At 42.2% G+C, this 17,986-nt stretch overlaps 4 protein-coding genes across 5 annotated transcripts; 1 reads left to right on the top strand and 3 right to left on the bottom strand.

The window, feature by feature from the left end:
* The first annotated feature begins 2,592 nt into the window (after positions 1–2,592).
* On the top strand, positions 2,593–6,079 carry pdxp (pyridoxal phosphatase). Its single transcript, XM_022766979.1, has 2 exons — positions 2,593–3,374; positions 4,916–6,079. The coding sequence occupies exons 1-2, from the start codon at positions 2,777–2,779 to the stop codon at positions 5,260–5,262; spliced, it is 945 nt and encodes a 314-aa protein (XP_022622700.1). The 5' UTR covers positions 2,593–2,776; the 3' UTR covers positions 5,263–6,079.
* A 117-nt stretch (positions 6,080–6,196) lies between these two features.
* mrps36 (mitochondrial ribosomal protein S36) lies at positions 6,197–9,348 on the bottom strand. 2 transcript variants are annotated; one of them, XM_022766981.1, is made up of 6 exons: positions 9,313–9,348; positions 8,979–9,117; positions 8,626–8,854; positions 7,425–7,488; positions 7,116–7,309; positions 6,197–6,832 (listed from the first exon to the last, which is right to left on the bottom strand). In XM_022766981.1, exons 3-6 carry the CDS (start codon positions 8,677–8,679, stop codon positions 6,815–6,817), a joined length of 330 nt encoding a protein of 109 aa, XP_022622702.1. In that variant the 5' UTR covers positions 8,680–8,854; positions 8,979–9,117; positions 9,313–9,348; the 3' UTR covers positions 6,197–6,814. The 2 variants fall into 2 exon arrangements, with proteins under 2 accessions (XP_022622702.1, XP_022622701.1); XM_022766980.1 differs by lacking the exon at positions 9,313–9,348 and having other exon boundaries at positions 8,979–9,302.
* Positions 9,349–10,267: 919 nt separating this feature from the next.
* LOC111237735 (betaine--homocysteine S-methyltransferase 1-like) lies at positions 10,268–14,409 on the bottom strand. The gene is made up of 8 exons (XM_022766945.1): positions 14,327–14,409; positions 12,868–13,000; positions 12,622–12,734; positions 12,216–12,407; positions 11,977–12,124; positions 11,257–11,439; positions 10,884–11,112; positions 10,268–10,768 (listed from the first exon to the last, which is right to left on the bottom strand). Exons 1-8 carry the CDS (start codon positions 14,342–14,344, stop codon positions 10,591–10,593), a joined length of 1,194 nt encoding a protein of 397 aa, XP_022622666.1. The 5' UTR covers positions 14,345–14,409; the 3' UTR covers positions 10,268–10,590.
* A 385-nt stretch (positions 14,410–14,794) lies between these two features.
* LOC111237759 (betaine--homocysteine S-methyltransferase 1-like) lies at positions 14,795–17,536 on the bottom strand. The gene is made up of 8 exons (XM_022766975.1): positions 17,431–17,536; positions 16,688–16,820; positions 16,461–16,573; positions 16,110–16,301; positions 15,848–15,995; positions 15,579–15,761; positions 15,262–15,490; positions 14,795–15,151 (listed from the first exon to the last, which is right to left on the bottom strand). Exons 1-8 carry the CDS (start codon positions 17,446–17,448, stop codon positions 14,962–14,964), a joined length of 1,206 nt encoding a protein of 401 aa, XP_022622696.1. The 5' UTR covers positions 17,449–17,536; the 3' UTR covers positions 14,795–14,961.
* Positions 17,537–17,986: the final 450 nt, after the last annotated feature.

Raw genomic sequence — 17,986 nt, 5'->3', positions numbered from 1 at the left:
TTAAATACATTAAACAGCATAACAGGCTGGTATGTTGACACAGAAGATATTTGCTTTGACCAGGCCCAGACATATTATGCCTCACAGACAAAAAATAACTTTAAAAAAAAGTTTTTTTTTCAGAATTATCAAATGGAAAGATAAAAAGTACAGCAAAAAAATGTTAAATTTAACTTGAAAGTGGTTTCAATGTTAGTTGTCTTTGATAGCATTAACACTGTTGCTCAACTTAGCATTTCACAGAGTACTTTATGTACACAGAAGAATTTCCAGTTTCACATCAGTGGAATACCCCTAATGCCAAGTTTCCTGCCCTCTCCCCTCCCAGCGCCATCATGTCTACCAGACATCTCATTTGTACTGCAGCGCCACATTGTCCAACACCTCTGTGCTGTTTTGACCTGGCTGACACACACATACACCCTAATTAAGTCATGCTTTTGTTCTTTTGTGTTGTTGCATGTTTCAAAATGGCAGCAAGATATGTTATAGTAGATAAATGGATGTTTTTGTGTGCTTTAATTGTCTGGTTTAGGTACATATGTGTAAACAATATATGTTAAGTGTTACACAATACACCTGAATTCTCTCTCTTTGTGCATATGTGTGTGTGTGTGTGTGTGTGTGTGTGGGGAAGCATTATGGTGTACCCGTTCTTCAGTTATTAACCACCAGCACCACCTGCGAGTCTAAACTCTGACCCCCACACCCTCCTCTGCTGGTTTCCACTGAGTCTCCTTCCCCTCTCTAAACAAGGCACAAAAGCACACAGCAATGTTCACGGTCAGCGCGCAAGCCACTGTTGAGAGCAGACCAGGCCTTTGAGGACCCCCTCCCTCTCTGTTCTGACCTCCCTCCCACTCCTCACATCTGTGTTGAGGGTTAGCAGGGAGGAAAATATAGATTATCAAGGAAATAATGACCAATTAGGAAGGTTTGTTCTCTGTCCATTCAGCTGTCTTTTCCTTCATTCCTTCCCTGCATTTCATTTGTCTATTTGTCTGGCAGTTGCAGGTGCCAGTGAGTCTTCCTCTGTCTTGCACGCAATCCAAAACAGACAGGGCAAAGCAGCCAAAGCATGACAGGAAAAAAAAAGAAAATGGGCAAAAAAAAGCTAACTTTAATGAAGCAGAAGAAAATAGTAGAAGTAGAACAAAGCAAATTCATTGGAGAGAGGAAAAAAAAAATAAAGCAGACAGAAAAAGAAGATAGATAGATACCACAGAATAAAACAGATATCATAGACAACTGTCCAAACTGACACTTTTGTAAATTTTAACACTGTAACTGCATGTTGTTTAAGTTGGAGTTGCAATCATCTACATTTTATTTAACCATGACACTTAGTTTGAATCAGTTTTTCAACAGGTATCCTATAGAAACAGTATCAAAAATAAACTGACAATGATAATTGCATCATATGTTAGTGATGTAAAGGTTGTAGAGGTTTTGTTCAGAAAGAGGTGTAACAGCTCTGATTTGAATTTCTTGTAGGTGTTTTAAATAGGATGTTTGAACAAACATGGCATTAAAGGTACATAAATTTGATTGAATTTGATTCTAATGTTAACCTAATGGCTCTGTGATTTATAGTAACAGGTCATCAAATGAGGAGACAGTGGGACACTGTAGAGAGGGTATCACTGCATGAATGTACTGTATGTAATGGAACTGCAGGGATTTTAACCAATTTGTGTTCTGAAGCTCAAATCTGTGTTGTTTGTGGGTTAGAGCCCCATCTAGTGACCTGAGAAAAAAGACTGTTGAGTTTCCAGCACTACTCATAGATCAAGTAGAAATTAAATAACCAAGTACATTTATTCAAATGCTGAAGAAAATTACAGCTTTTAGGATCTGATATTTTAATAACCTATGAGTCTGCTCCGCTAGATTCACTCCATTTCTCTGACGGCCGTACTTTTCAGTACTTTTCTTTTTACATGCAAAAACATGCACTCATTTCCAAGTTTATTAGTTTGAACTCAGTTTGTGTTGAGACTGTTTTAGAGCGGTGTTGATTTAACCAAACGGTCATTTAGGAGGTTACAGCTTCTAGTGGAATTATATTTAATTTTACCAATATTTTGTCTACCCTCATTTATATATCTTGGGTGTACAAAATATTAGACCTGGGATATTAAACCTGGACATTACAACCTTCATAAACGTAGAATTTATTGAAAGAAAAAAATCACAATAATCATATTATCAGCTTCTAAAATGTGACTTTTAAATGAAAGTTATTTTAGTCAGGAATTGAGTCCTTAATTTTTTATTTTATCATAAAAACTGAGAAAAGTGTTTACTAGGATAAAGATGTTGATTAAAATAAAAATTGCAGCGTTATTTACTGCACAAAGGCTTTCAGGCCAGACATACTATAAGGTTGAGGTTTAAATGTATATAGCAATGGGAAAGTGTTATTTAGACGTTATGTACATTTTTTATATGAAATGTCCATTGGCTGCCATGAGGGCGCAATTTAATTTTTAGAGGATGTTGTTCATGAAAGGCTTGTGACACACACAAATCTGATTGGTTGAAGTGCTGTAGTCTGATTGGTCAGAGCTGCCAGCGTGGGCGTGGCCAGACGTCAATGTTTATGTAGACCACTGTCCGTGTATGTAACCGCACCAAGGACTCTGCAATGTGATTTCTTGACATTGATTTGTTTTCATTCCGTTTTACCCGCTGTCTTCACCGCATTATGCACCAGCTTTTAACATGGGGAATCATTAGCAGGTGAAACACGGAAGAAACGGAGGAAAAAGCCGGGATGGCAGGCGCCTTTGGGTTCAAAGGCTGCCAGAAAATTCGAGGTCCGCAGATTAGAAATCTGTTGGAGGCGAAGGACTTCTTTCTCTTCGACTGCGACGGGGTCATATGGAACGGAGAGAAGGCGATATCCGGCGCGGCGAAGGTGGTGAGTTCGCTGATCCGACAAGGCAAAAACGTAGTGTTCGTCACCAACAACTGCACCAGGCCCCGGGAGAATTATGTGAGTAAGTTCTACCGGCTGGGCTTCACCGACGTGATGCTGGAGCAGATCTTCAGCTCGTCGTACTGCTCGGCTCTCTACCTGAGAGACGTCGTCAAGGTCCGCGGCCAGGTGTTCGTCATCGGCTGCGACGGACTGTGCAGAGAGCTGCAGGAGGCGGGCATCCCCTGCGTGGAGGAGGCGGATGATCCGGACGCTACCATCTACAACTGCGCCTTGGCTCCGGACGTCAAGGCGGTGCTGGTGGGACATGATGATAAACTGACTTTTCTCAAACTGGCCAAAGCCTCGTGCTACCTGAAGGACCCGGAGTGTCTGTTCCTGGCCACCGACAACGACCCCTGGCACCCTCTGTCAGGTGGAAGGATACTGCCAGGTAGAGTGGTGTTGATGTTCATCGAATCTTTGCTCGTCTTAATCCAGTACATTGAGGTCTAGTTCTGCACAGTACTGCTCGTATCAGTAAAGTTCAGGACCATTCCAGTGTAACTGGACATATGTATTACTGCCAACACGGACAGATTAGTGAAAGGGCCTACTGGGCACGGGCCCTGGAGCCAAAAGGCTCAGGGGCCCCTTAACCAGAACCCAAGTTTGTTGTGTTAGTATTTCTCTTCTTAATACAGCTGCACATTGCATCATTAAGTTACAGTAATCTTTATTATGAATTAGTAAGGCAATGTATTTAAGTGTGTGACATCACAGGTTCCTTTAATGGTGTCCTGTAATATTTAAATGCTACATTTGATATTTTGTACAATATTTGTGGAGAGGAGTGTTGGAGTGAATCTGCTGTGACAGGAAGGTTTGGGATTAGGAGGATTTAGACAGCCACTCTTTACTTCCAGCATGAACAAAATAGCTTCAACAAACAACAGAACTTTAAAGGGCAACCTGCAAATTCTAGCTGCAAGTCCTGCTTTTCAGCTGCATTAAACACTTCTTTTGTCAAAAATACAGACATGGTGTTTGCTGGGGTGGGGGTGGGGGGTGGGGGCAGTGACTGCCATTCTTCTCACTATGTGTGCATTGTTGATGTACCCCATCATCTGTAAGGGGCCCATCATGTACAGTACACACAACAGACAACAGGCTTCATTACAGTGTACTGTATATAGCCTAGAGTCCAAGGTACAAAGCAGCACTCGTGTGCTGAAATAGCATCTGGCAGTTTGTGTTAACGCATATTTATTTAGGAATGGATGAGCATCATGAAAGTTTATTCCAAACAGATATGTTACAGGTATTAAGACTATAATGCAGGGCCTCAAGATCAGGTGATGATAGAGTGTCCTGGTGGCCTGAATGTTTTAAGATGCTCACCCTTTAATCCCAACAAAGTTCAGCCTGGGGTCTTTGCTGCATGTCAAACCTCCTCTCTTTCTCCTCATTTCCTGTCACTTCCCTACCGTAACAACAAAGACAAAATATTGAAAAGATTAGTTAATAATGCAGGACCTATCTGAATGGCTTTAGTTTTAGCAATGTGTTCATGGGCAACAAGTTACCAAAAATCAACTGATACAGTGTCAAGGTCCAAGGAAGTGTGAGGCACCAGGGCAATTGCCAGTTTTATCCGTTCAGTAATCCATCTTGGGTTTCAGGAACCTGCAAGTTGATTTTCATGTTGCACTGAAATTAATTGAAACCAGTGGCTCCCTGGAAAATAGCAATACTGCATTAAGAAATCTGAAAGGTAGATACTGGCAGTAATGCAGCCTTATGCATGCTGTACTGTATGAGATTAGTAGTGGGCTAGCAGTTGCAGTGGCCTTCTGACAGTGATGCATCATATACATTATCTCGGTTCAGCCTCCAAACTTAACTAAAGAGGCAATAGTTGGTGGTTGGGAGAGAGGTTGTCTCTTTTCAGATTCACTTTAATCTGACCTTTCTTTTAACTTAACCTCCTGGCAGGTTCTGGGTCCCTCACTGCAGCCCTGGAGGTGGCCTCAGGCCGCAAAGCCACTGTGATCGGCAAGCCCAGCCGCTTCATGTTCGAGTGCATCTCCAGCCAGTTTAGGGGGGTGGACCCCGCCCAGTGCCTGATGGTCGGGGACCGCTTGGAGACAGACATGCTGTTCGGGTCCAACTGCGGCCTTGACACCATGCTCACCCTCACTGGCGTGTCTCAGATCGAGGAGGCACAGGAGTACAGGAATAGTGAGCTGACCACCAACCACAGCTTGGTGCCCGACTACGTGGTGGACACCATCGCCGATTTCTTACCTGCTTTTGAGGAACTGGACGAACAGAGCAATTGATGAGTCCTTTTGCCTCTACTATGGAGCACAGATTGCTTCTACTACATTTCAAGTGCAATGTTTAGTCTGGCGTTTGCAAAAAAAGAGAAAAACCGTTCCAATCCACACTTATCAAAAACCATAAATGTTCCTCAGTACCAAGGCGCTGTTTGTTGTGACCAAGACATGCTTAGGCCAGAATATTCTCCTCAAAATAATCACAGTAATCCAGTGCATACCTCAGTGTTTCTTATTGTGTTGTGCCCATTTGTGACTTGACAGTTCTTGTTGCTGTAAGTGTTTATATATGAATATACTGCACTTTCTTGTTCATAAAGGTTATAGGTCGTGTTTGATATTGGGGTTTTCAGCATCCAGAGGTATTTTTGTAAAGCCATGAATTGTTCTGTAACGGCATTCATGTGTTTAGGAGCTGGTTATTTAATTTTCTGCCAAAGAGGCAGACGTGTACTTACTAACACAGAATTGTTTCCTCATACATATTTGCCTCGGTGTGACTTCTCTTTGACTTAATTCATGCCAAGAGGAGAAAATAAAAACTGGGTGAGCTTTTCTCAGCTCTGGTAGAAAGTGAGACGACAATCTGCCAGTCAGACAAGTGAAGTGTATTTTCACTTTTAGCCTTTCTTTCATGTCTGAACTACTCGTGCCAATATCCATCTGAGAAATAAACAGCTTACAGAATCTCATAGTTAGTAAAGCAGTAGCACATTAATGGTGGCCCATCATACTGCGCTGTTGTGAAATTTCAATGTTGTCAGTGTTTACCATATAGAGCATGCCAGCAACGGTAACAACAATAAATAGTTAAAATTCATTCTGAATGATGTTGTTCATCTGTTGAAGACAATGATGTCCTGTTATTACAAATGTCCTTATCGTCTGCTTGTTTAGGGTCTATATATCTACACCAAGCATGATAAGAACACCACAATCAAAATACAATAATCTTTTTAATCATTTAAATCCAGCAGTTCACATGAACTTGACACCATTTCACTCAGTACTATTCCAATGTGACATCCAGCATCTCTTCAGCCTTGTTTAGTTCCAAAACATAGATCAGTCAGTTTTATTACAGTGGAAAGCAAAGGAACCTTCCAGTGGTGTTTTTCTATGCACCAGAGCCTCATCGTTGGATTTGGGTATGGTGGTATTGCAAGTGAAGCTCAGAGAAATTATATGACAAAATTAAAAATCAGAAAAATTTGAGCTAGTACATTGTTAAAACCAAGGTTTAACAAAAAACAAGTCTGTAAGGTATAGTTGTTGTGCAAGTACAGTAAACAAAACTTAGAAGCTATTGTTTATGGCTTTACTGTGTGAAACACAATGAAGATGTCCCTTCGTATGAACTTACTAGTGAAATACAATCAAGATTTAACATCTAAAAAATAAACATATGTACATTTTAACAGGATTTATGAAATACTTTATTCTACATCATGTCTCATGTGGCATTAGGTTCTCTTGTGCTGAGGAACAGAATTAAAGACACATACTGATCTCCAACAGATAAGGACTTTGGTTGCAGTGCTTGAGTTACTTCATGTCACTCTGGTCCACCGCGCTGTGGCAAAGAAAGAAAATGTATTACAAATCTGTAAAAAAAAAAAAAATTTGATTTACCAATAGGCAACATGACATGAAAGCTCCTCATACATGAACACTACACATGCACAAAGGATAAAGATTATGTTCAAACTGATGAAATGCTCAAGTGAACATTTTGGACATTTTTTCCCTACTTTTCGGTACCTCGACCCACCCTACTTGGTTTTTAAGGGCCAAATTATTCAGTGTAAATGCTACAGGCACAGTCTAGTATGTAGGTGGTCAGTTCTACCCCTCACCTGGATGAAGTCTATTTCATCCGCTGTCAACGGTCTCCTGCGGTACCTTGCAGGGAGTAGCTGAATAGAGGCCAGTGTGTCTGGCATGCCAGAGATTGGGGCAAAAGGTCTTGATGACGGAGGCGGTGCTGCAGCTGAAGGTGGTGCGTTGTTTTGTGGAAAGTTAACTGCTAATGTTTTTAATGCCTCTTGGGCTAGAAAAGGAAGGGAAAAAAAACAATTTACGTTTTAATAAAGACACTAGATACATCACAAACAACATATAGGGCAGATTCACACGATCTGACTTCACTTTAATTACAGACTTACCATTGGGCTTTGGGACGCCTTGTCTGTTGGGGAACTTGATCAGAGGAGCATGAGGCCGTACAGCCTGGGAAAACACACAAAGACAGACAGCTGTGTCATTTAACACTTATGGGTAAGTTAACAGGCCAGTCCATCTGTATTTTCCCACCTCCCACATGTTGTATCGTACCTATGCAGACAGTCTTAGTTTTAGACACAGAGATTTGATAGATTTTTGTAGAATCTGCCACCAGTGTTTTAGTAGCAGATATGTCAAAACAAGTGTGGTGGCCAGGAAAATAAGTGGATACCACAAGGGGTATTTGGGAAGAATTTCTTTGTGGTTTTGGTTATGATCTGTTAATGATGAAGTTTCAGATTGTGACAGCTAAGGCACAAAATGTATGTAAAAATACAGGGATTTTCACCCACACTACTGCTGAAATTTTAGACCAATTACTTGGTTAATTGATCAACAGAAAACAATTACCAGATGATAACTTGGCTAACTGGTTGACAGTGTAAATAATTCATCAAACAAAAATGTCAAAAAAAGTAGCTAGTTCCATCTTCTCTGATGCAATTACTTGCTACATTTCATTCATTTATTGTAACTGAATATATTTTGATTTTGGACTGTTGTTTGGACAATGCAAAGGAAATCAGAAGACAGCATCAGACACTAATAAACAAACCACCAACTAATGGAAATAAAAGATGAATGAATAATGAATATAGTCATTAGTGGCAATCCCAATTCATACAGACAGTGTTTACAGGTTTACTCAGCCATTGGGATACACAGCTTTGACCGAGAGGATACGACAAAATGACTAAATACATACTGACTGAATAACTGTCGACAATGTGTTTCTGTCCTGCAGCTATTTTTAGGTAAATTTAGTTAGCTACCTCTTCAACAGATGTGACTGCTGCAATGAGCCACGACAGACTGGTCTAATGCCGCAGCCCAAACAGTGGACACTTAACTTCTTATATCGATTAAGTCAGTAAAAGGCATTTGTGTCAAGGACTGAGTGTTTGCGGTTAAACAAGGACATCAACAAGGGTACGACGATTTGTCACCCTAAAAGGCCTCACCGACGTCAGTTTTCAACTGGGCAGAACAACAACAAACAAAAGTGACATTTTACTTTGTACTGTTCATCTGAGCACAACACATACATGTCTAGAGTGGTTGAAATTTCAGAAGAAACCTTACCTGAATAACTCGGGCGGCTGGAGCTGCCATTTTGGAGCTGACTTTGCTCCCCATGACGACCTCACAGTTTTACTTCCGGTATGAAAAGCTCCTTGTAGTCGTCCAAACACACCACAAGATGGCGCTGTTAGTACGCTAAACAGTGAAGTCTATACCATAACACACACCGTAGTGCGGAGGATGCAGTTTATGGTAATGGTACTGGGAAGACGTGCCTGCCTGCTACAGCCTAAAGATGAGGTAACAATAAAGGCGAAGGTTACTCATATTAGCAACGCTTATATTTTAGACTAGAATGTGTAAATTAAGAATTTAACCTTTAAATTTTGAGTTTATTATCAACTGCACCTTACCTCTAGCTGTGTCTGTACCTCTCTTGGTGATTATGGCCAGCAGCCGATGAATGTGTGGTACCAGGGATTGTCCCACTAGGTCAAATCTCAGGCCATAGCCTACTACAGCCTAAATCCGTCCGGGTTGTAAGTTAGCCTCCTGTCAAAAACAAGGACACACAGAAATAGACAAATAAAAGACCTTAATCTGCTATAAAGCAAAACCAGTCGAGGTTCAGCGAGGCTCCAGAGTTTTATTCCCCACAAAGCAAATAAATTGCAAGAATAATGTCTGCGTTATATCTGAAAATGTCAATGCAGGACAACTGTGTCAAGCAAAGACGAAATATCATACCCTATCTTTAATTTCACTCCGCCTTCAAAAAAAAAAAAAAAAAAAAAGGATCACTTGGTCATGTGGTCGAAGCTCGTCCAATCAAAGACGAGAAAAGCAGCAGAGATATTTTATTTGAGAAGATGTGTCACTCTCAGTAAACTCACAGAGCGCTTTAAACACATTTAGTTGTCTATGTTTAAGAGGAGTTGATTCAACTGTATATGAATATTTGCTACTTTCCCAGTTTTCTACTTGTGCTTCAGGGACTAATGATGGCCATATTTATTTGTTTATTTATATACTCTGCGCAATCAATCGATTATTAAAGAAAATAACTATGATATGTATTGATAATGAAAATAACAGTCGCCTTACAGTTCTTATGTTAACGACTGACACCGCCTTTAGGTTTTCTGAGTGTTACTCACTTGAGTTTAGCTTTAAAAAAATAAAATAAAATAAATGAAGACATTGTTGCGAATACTGGTAGCTGTTGGAGCATCTTTCCTACGAGGCTCTTTGTAAATGCGGTCAAATATATGGGCCATGATACCATAACACCGCCATCTACTGGAGTCCTAATTCATTGCATGATGATTCTCTAAAACCTCATAATAGTTAGTGTCCATCTTCACTTATGTAATTCTGCATTCATAAATAATCAAGCTCATCTCCAACTCTTGAACCACAGAGTCGGACTATAGGGAATTTCAAACCTTTATGGCATGTTCTGAAATTACATTGTGCAGAGGTGCAGAGAACCACTTTATTATGTGTATGCTGTTAAATGTTTCATGTACTTGCGTTAATAGATCTATGATTAATCTCTTTTTCTTTTTCCATGGTAAGTAATGAAAATCATGATGAGGTCTGCTACGAAGCACACTAATGTAGGTCTAATCCTTTAATAGTAATTATCATTGTCTTTACGCACACACACACACACCCACAGCAAGAAACTACATCTCAACAGTCAAGTAACCAATTCACATTTTATTAGATCTTATTTTATTAAACAAACTGGTCCAGAGTCATGGAAAACAAAAAGGTCCCGATCTTAACATGCACCGACTCCTGACTTGAGAGACCACTGTGGCTTCACATAAACTACAGTTTTACAATCAACAGATGCGCACAACAGTGCCAGTCTCAAGTGAGGACTCTGCCCCTGACATTATGTTTGCTAGGTGGAGCACTGTTTACAGATGCAGTGCAAACCACTGTGCAGCATCAGCAGCTCCACAGCACAGCTGTTTGACTCAGCTCTGCTGCCAGGTCTGAAGGAGACAGACTGACTCAGTGGGTCTTTGACCTGTCGAACAGCTGTTTGAGTTGGTCCTGAGAGGTGGCTTCTCTCTGCTGCATGAGATCAGCATGGCCCTTTGTAACACCCCAGCCATCAGGGACAGCCATGGAGGGACACTGGGGCCGACCGGAAGCTGGCTTCAGGTTCTCCCAGTAGTCACGGCGGGCTCTAAATGAGACAAGAAGACAAGACATACTCAAACCTGTTGCCACTCACTGATGCTGAAGAGTCAGTATTTCATATTTGAGTTTCTGTTCACATTTATGTTGGGAGAGTGACTGACCTGGCTCTGACCCAGGGCTTGGTGTGCATCTCCAGACCAGCACCCCAGTTGCCGTGTTTCTCTGATGCAGCTGGGAGGAAGCCTCTCTCAGGGGCCAGCTCCTCTGCCACAGCCCTGATGTGATAAGGCTCAAATCCACAGCAGCCACCAATGAAGTGAATGCCAGCATTGTAGGACTCCCTGGCGTACTTGTGCATGTCCCAGCGGCTCAGAATCCTGGGCTCCAGACCTGACAGAAGAGTCAGTGTTATATACATACAATTGCAGGTTGGTTGCTTTTGATGATATTGTGAATTTCTGCGTTGAATGGTTGACTTTCATGATTACATGAACTGAATGTTAAAATTTCACTGAAAACACAGTGTATTATTACCGAAGGGGAACTCTGGCAGATCGATGAATCCCTGACAGTTGCAGTCGGGGGTGTGGTATGCCAGGGGCTGCACCATGTAGTGAGCCTTGAGCCCAGCCTTCTCCACTCCCTCCTTCATCATCTTGACAGCCTTCACACAGGTCATGGGGTCAAAGTGGCAGTTGATTCCAACAATCTGGGCACCTACAGAAGAACACGCATTGGTGTGAGCTGACTGTTGCAGATAAGAACACTGTAGGAGAGACAACACTAACTGTGGTTGGCAGCTGCGGTTGCAAGGTTTGTGCTGAATCTATAAGACATTTAGAATTTGGTTCATTGCTTTTAACGGTCAACGTTTTTGGCGTCTGCGACTCAACATAACAACTACTGGAAACAGGTCTGGCACGTAGTCTGATCTCAGTTATTAATTCATTATGCCAGTAAACTAAGAACGTATATCATATCTCATGTCTGCTTGCTAGAAATTTTGCCCTTGCCATCATAATAAACACTGCTAAGATACATCAGAGAGAGGCCATGCGAGGACAAGAGTTCAAGTTTAACGTTAAATCTCAAATACCATGCTTCTCTCTTTTTTACATCTGCTTCCAGTAATCAAAAACTAGAATTCCAATCACTATTTAGATCATCTATTAAGAAAAATGTGTGCCATTCCTTTACAGTTGAGATAGACCAACAAGTTATGTTCAGGGGTATATTCAAGAGCACTGTACCCACCAGCTTTGACCAGCCTGACAGCACACTCTGCAGGAGAGATACCGTGCATGTCTCCGTCTGGTCCGATACACAGAGAAGCAGCCACAGGCTTCCCTGTCTCCTTCAGCACCTCCACAGCCCACACAGCCTCTTCAACATGCTCAAAGTACTGCAGGACAGAGATACCGGTCAAATCATGTTTCTCTTAACGTAATGTATGAAGATTAACTGATGTTTTTAATTTTTAATTTTTTTTTTACCTCAGCAATCAGGAAGTCCACGTCTTTCTTGATGAACACATCCAGCTGTTTCTTGAAGATGGCCTTCACTTCTTTCTCACTCTTGCAGCTCAGGTAGGATGGAGTCTGAGACACTCCTCCGGCAACCAGAGCGTCGCCCTCATTGGCAACCTCACGGGCCAGATCGCAGGCGGCCTCATTGATCTGAGCACCCTGCAGAAAGATGGTGAAACCAAGGTCAGAATCAAATTGAGGACCCTGATACATGTAGTATAATGTCACTGGTATTTCTATAGAGTTGAGATTCTGCTAATGAGTATTGCTTCTACATTGTTCACAAGCTGTTTTCCATGTACAGATGAAATTTTTATTCTATATTTGATCTGCTTATTCCTATGAATGTGGTGTGATGTCCCATTTAACTTACAGTGAAGGTGAGCTTGTTGCCTCTGTTCTCCAGTTTGTCATCACTGGCATAGAAGGTGAAGGTCTGCATAACGTTGGCCCCGGCCCTCAGGAACTCCCTGTGCAGCTGTCGCACTGAGGATTATCAATCAAACAGATTGCATACACATTAGCAAATCTAACGTATGTCACACAATGCATAAACAAGAGTAATTTGCAGAAGCCATTTTCCGGTTGAAATTGAGTGTTAAAGTTAACTTGTTCTCACCTGCTTCAGGGTACTCTGCAGCGGCCTCGGGGGTCCAGGGACCAGCCTTCACGTAGCCTCTCTTCTCCAGGGCGAACACGAAGCCTCCATCGCCAATCACGACCTCACCAGCGTTAAGACGCTCCAAGATTCCCTGCGTTGATGGATCAATGTACAGTAAGCTTAGAATGATGTGGATTGAATGTGACTAGTCGGGGTTGGACATGAGCCAATGAGGCCAAAGGGTTTGCAGGTTTTCATTTCAAAAACACTCAGCAACACCTGATATGAGTTTATATCTATGCATTATGCCTCTTGCAAAGTAGTTTCCCAAGTTGCCGGCACCACCTCTCACCACCCCCCTACCCGCCCATGACCCTGAGTCATCAAGAAACCAGCATATGTCTGAGAGCAGCTGCACTGGTCATACTGGCTGATAGACCTGCACCTTTTCATTCCAATATTCTCTGCTGTTAAAATAAACATTTAGACTTTGTGTAACCATTTAGACCGCATCACTCTGAAAAGTTTCTTATTTATTCCACTTTAGACTCTGTGTGCGTAAGATGCATTTGCAATCAAATTCAGTCATCAAGTGTAAACTGTTGAGAGTAAATATGGCAATCACTGTAATGAGTTTGAATTCTCTGCAGTGGCATGGGATATTTTAATTATTTATTCATTAATTTATGTTTTTGAATCTTAGAAAAGCTCCGACTGGTGTGCAGGCATGGCATGAACCCTCACCAGATTCTCCTAGGTCACACCACATTGAGAGTCAGATTTGAAAGTTCCCACAGTTTATGAAAAGCCCCTCAACAAATCTTGGAAAACCTACAATAATAAAACAGTGGCAGTAATTAAAATAATTTGTCTGTTATTTATTATTAAGGGAGGGAAAGTGTAACCTTGTTTCTTATTAAGGCAAATCATTAGGTAAAAGGTTGAAAACAAGGTTATTGAAGCTCATTTTTTTCAAACTATTTTAGAATGTAATGAATGAAAATGACATATATGCTGAAATCTAACTAATTTTAAGAATATATACTTCAAAGTCATTGTTAATGAGACAATATAATATTCATCATCTATATCATTCTGAGTCTTTAAAGGCAACACTGTTCAGTTTTGCTCCTTCCAAAGTCTTTTCCAAAGTTTTCATCCGGACATTTTTCAAGTCACTGTAACTGCATAGAGGAGTTACTGGTTTTATGTCTCTGGGAGCCTCAGTGGGCAGAGAAATGTGACCTGACATGCCAGTAGGAAGACTGTAGCCCTCTGCCCAGAATACACACCACGCAAAAACATAACCATAAGTATGCAGTGTGTCCCCCAGTGGGCCCCCAGTTTGGGGCTCAAGAGTTCACAAGTAGACATCACACATGTTATTACTAGTGGCATTCCACAAAACAAGCAGTTGTGTATGGATATTCTGCAGGACGGTCCTGATAGCGTATTTTAGACAAAACTCCACACATACCTTCTTTGCTGGTGCCATAATCCTACAGCTGTGTGGACCCCTGACTGCTCAGACTTTGAGAAGTTGAAGTGACATTAGGGTGGTGCAGAGGGCCTCTATAAATCTCTCTGAAGTAGGGGAGGGGTCTAAGTAAGAGCTGCTCTGATTGGCAAGGGGCAAGTTACACAACAGCAATGTTTACTCCTTCCCCTCCCCGCTTTAGCTGAATGAGGGTATTGTGAATGTATGTTTGCTACTAGTTTGGTCTGGATTAATTATGGCTGTTGGTGTGTTTGTCTGTCTTCCTGTTGGTTTGTGGGGTTTTCTGTTTTTTGGCCCTGAATAGACACTTTGATAGTAGGCAGCTACTTCTAACAAACCACTGGGGATTGAATCACTTCTAAATCAGTGCATACGAAACATGTGTGACATAGAGACACTGTTCCACAATTTTCTTTGCATAGTTTATGACAACACATAGTCGTAAAATTAAGTAATAAAGTCAGGTTTATTGTTTTGGGGGTTACAAAGTAATACTCCACAACTGGAGCATCGCTGTTACAAGTGCTTTATCTCTCCAAACTGAACTGGGAAAGACTTCACTCCTTCCCCTTTGTCCCTCTGTTGTTGACAACGGTTTTCTCACTCTGTCTCGCTCATGCTGATGTCTTGACCTTCTTCTGCATCTCCAGCACGTGCTTCATCTCCTGGGTGCTGGTGGCCTCTTTGTGCTGCAGCAGGTCAGCGTGGCCCTTGGTCACACCCCAGCCTTCTGGTGTGGAAAGGGATGGGCACTTGGGACGACCAGATGCGGGCATGAGTTGCTCCCAGTAGTCACGACGAGCCCTAGAGGAAATAAAGACACAAGTTACACACAGAAGAAAAAATGGACCAAATAATAATATTCATAGAATTGTGTGCATTTCAGTGTGGTGATTGTTTTTCAGATGCTTTACCTGGCTCTAACCCAGGGTTTGGTGTGCATCTCCAGACCAGAACCCCACATTCCATGTTTCTCTGAGCCAGGAGGGATTATCCCTCTCTCAGAGGCCAGCTCCTCTGCCACAGCCCTGATGTGGTAAGGCTCAAACCCACAGCAGCCACCAATGAATCTGATGCCAGCCTTGTAGGCCTCTCTGGCGTACTTGTGCATGTCCCAGCGGGTCAGGATCCTGGGCTCCAGGCCTGAGAGCAAGAGGGACATGGAAACAAATGTGAAACAACTACCACCTGTTAGATTTTTTTTAAATTTTCAAATAAATTAAATTATTACCGAAGGGGAACTCTGGCAGGTCGATGAATCCCTGACAGTTGCAGTCGGGGGTGTGGTATGCAAGGGGCTGCACCATGTAGTGAGCCTTGAGCCCAGCCTTCTCCACTCCCTCCTTCATCATCTTAACAGCCTTCACACAGGTCATGGGGTCAAAGTGGCAGTTGACTCCAACAATCTGAGCACCTGGAGAACAGGGGGAAATGGTTATTGTCATACCAGATGAAACAGCTGTCTTTCGTGTGATTATGCAGAGTAGATTAAAAACATACCAGCCTTCACCAGCCTGACAGCACACTCTCCGGGTGAGATGCCATGCATGTCTCCCTCTGGTCCGATGCACAGAGAAGCAGCTACAGGTTTCCCGCTGGTCTTCAGCACTTGCACGGCCCACTCGGCCTCCTCAACGTGCTCAAAGTACTGCAATGACAGAAACAACACAGTCACCACCGAGCTTTCGTTTGCTCCACTAATCACAGTTCAGATTGGAGTCGTTTTGATACGACTTTTTATTAATCAACAAATTGAATCCACCTCAGCGATGAGGAAATCCACATTCTTCTTCATGAACACTTCCAGCTGCTTCTTGAAGATGGCCTTCACCTCTGTCTCACTCTTGCAGCTCAGGTAGGATGGAGTCTGAGACACTCCACCAGCTACCAGAGCATCGCCCTCACTGGCAACTTCCCTTGCCAGGTCACAGGCTGCCTCGTTGACTTGTGCTCCCTGAAACAATGAGGCCGGTGATGAGTTTGTGGATGATTGTGCTAGGTACAGTATGTGTCGTGTTCATTGATAAATCCACAATCAGCGAGGGGTCATTTGGAATTTGCAAGATCTCTACAAGCTCATGTTGGCTGTGAAGTGCTATAGTTGGATACTCACAGTGATTCTCAGTGTCTGACCCCTGTTCTCCAGTTTGTCATCACTGGCGTAGAATGTGAATGCCTGCATGACATTAGATCCTGCCCTCAGGAACTCCCTGTGCAGCTGTCTCACTAATGGAAAAATACAGATTTGTAAAACCTTGTTATTGTAAATTTGTGCATCTTCCCTCTGGACTTCATGGGGGTTTGGATACAATATGTGTGTGTGCTGGCTGTCTGTCTTACCAGCCTCAGGATGGGTGACAGTTGCCTCAGGAGTCCATGGCCCAGCCTTTACGTACCCCCTCTTCTCTAAAGCAAACACAAAACCTCCATCGCCAATCACCACCTCTCCAGCGCTCAGCCGTTCAAGGATACCCTGTAGGAGCAGAGAGATCCATGGACACATTTCACCTGTGCTCTACACTGAATGGATGATAAAATTATTGATATTTTGTTGCTCATTCTATATCATTGAAAATAACAAGACGCCAGACAAAATTTATGAGAGATAAAGACAATATGAGAGTCTAGATCAGTGATGTCATACATACGCACATATACACACACACACACACACACACACACACACACACACACACACACACACACACACACACACAGAAACAATTAATATTTTTATGATTCTATCGGTGTTAATGTGAGAGAAGCTGCAGCTCAGGTACAAAGGTGAAAAGATAAAAGCAATTTTAGCCCGAGAGTCTCCAGCAGCGACCGCTCTAGTCTGGCTATTTCACAAATCACATGCACGCACACACAAACACGAACGCACTCATATAACCTTCACTGACAACATTTTCCTTACAACACTGCAGTCCATCGACCAGTAAGACAACCATGACCTACAATATGAAATTACGTTGCATGATGTTGAAGCCTTGCATGCTGCATCAAATAAATCTCTGTTCTCTGTAAATGAACATAAAAGTATTATGCGTGCAGTGTTGTCTGCAGAAAGGTTCTTTTACCTTCTTGACAGGTGCCATCTCTTTTTCCCAGTTTCAGCTGCAGCACTAAGCACTTGGTAACAGTGACCCCCTTCAATTCCTGAAGAGTGCAGAGAGTTGCTCCTCGCCAGTTTTATACTGCTTCATCAATATGGGAGGATTTAATGTCAGTGCCAAATCCATGTCTAATTTCCACATGTCTGTTTGTACATTGTGCAACATCGTCTGGCTCACAGATCAATGAAGATGGCATCGGTTATAACAGTCGGTTTAGGAATGACAGGGACGTGTGTTTTGTTACAGAAAGAGAGATCTGGCTGTTTAATGATTATATTACCAATCCGGCCAATAATATCTCTAGTTTAACAATAACTTCCTGCTTTGTTGTAAACTACTGTTTGGAAAACTGGGCCACAGTGGAGTGTAAAACATAAAAAAAGGCCCCAGGCTTAGTTCAACAGACCAGAGCATCTTTATTATGTAACCTATGTGGTTCTGAGTTTGACGTGATTCTGCACATAGTTTACTTTAAGAAGTTTCCTGCAGTTTAGCTTCAGTGTTAGAAAAAGTTCATACA

This window comes from Seriola dumerili, unplaced genomic scaffold, assembly GCF_002260705.1.
Source record: "Seriola dumerili isolate Sdu_G_001 unplaced genomic scaffold, Sdu_1.0 BDQW01001090.1, whole genome shotgun sequence".
In the NCBI taxonomy this organism is placed as follows: Eukaryota; Metazoa; Chordata; class Actinopteri; order Carangiformes; family Carangidae; genus Seriola; species Seriola dumerili.
The sequence above is the reverse complement of the archived record's forward strand: the minus strand, read 5'-3'. Positions and strand labels throughout refer to the sequence as shown.

Bases quoted from the DNA above. Each gene is read 5' to 3' on its own strand.
- pdxp (XM_022766979.1), top strand. From the start codon at position 2,777: ATGGCAGGCGCCTTTGGGTTCAAAGGCTGCCAGAAAATTCGAGGTCCG. The intron at 3,375-4,915 runs GTAGAGTGGTGT...ACCTCCTGGCAG, and splicing joins AGGTGGAAGGATACTGCCAG to GTTCTGGGTCCCTCACTGCA.
- mrps36 (XM_022766981.1), bottom strand. From the start codon at position 8,679: ATGGGGAGCAAAGTCAGCTCCAAAATGGCAGCTCCAGCCGCCCGAGTT. The intron at 7,489-8,625 runs GTAAGGTTTCTT...GTGTTTTCCCAG, and splicing joins CAGCCGCCCGAGTTATTCAG to GCTGTACGGCCTCATGCTCC. The intron at 7,310-7,424 runs GTAAGTCTGTAA...TTCCTTTTCTAG, and splicing joins AGGCGTCCCAAAGCCCAATG to CCCAAGAGGCATTAAAAACA.
- LOC111237735 (XM_022766945.1), bottom strand. The intron at 11,440-11,976 runs GTGGGTACAGTG...GTTCTTCTGTAG, and splicing joins TGTCAGGCTGGTCAAAGCTG to GTGCCCAGATTGTTGGAATC. The intron at 10,769-10,883 runs GTCAGTCACTCT...TGTCTCATTTAG, and splicing joins AAGCCCTGGGTCAGAGCCAG to AGCCCGCCGTGACTACTGGG.
- LOC111237759 (XM_022766975.1), bottom strand. The intron at 15,996-16,109 runs GTGGATTCAATT...CTGTCATTGCAG, and splicing joins TGGATTTCCTCATCGCTGAG to TACTTTGAGCACGTTGAGGA. The intron at 15,491-15,578 runs GTAATAATTTAA...TCTTGCTCTCAG, and splicing joins CCTGCCAGAGTTCCCCTTCG to GCCTGGAGCCCAGGATCCTG.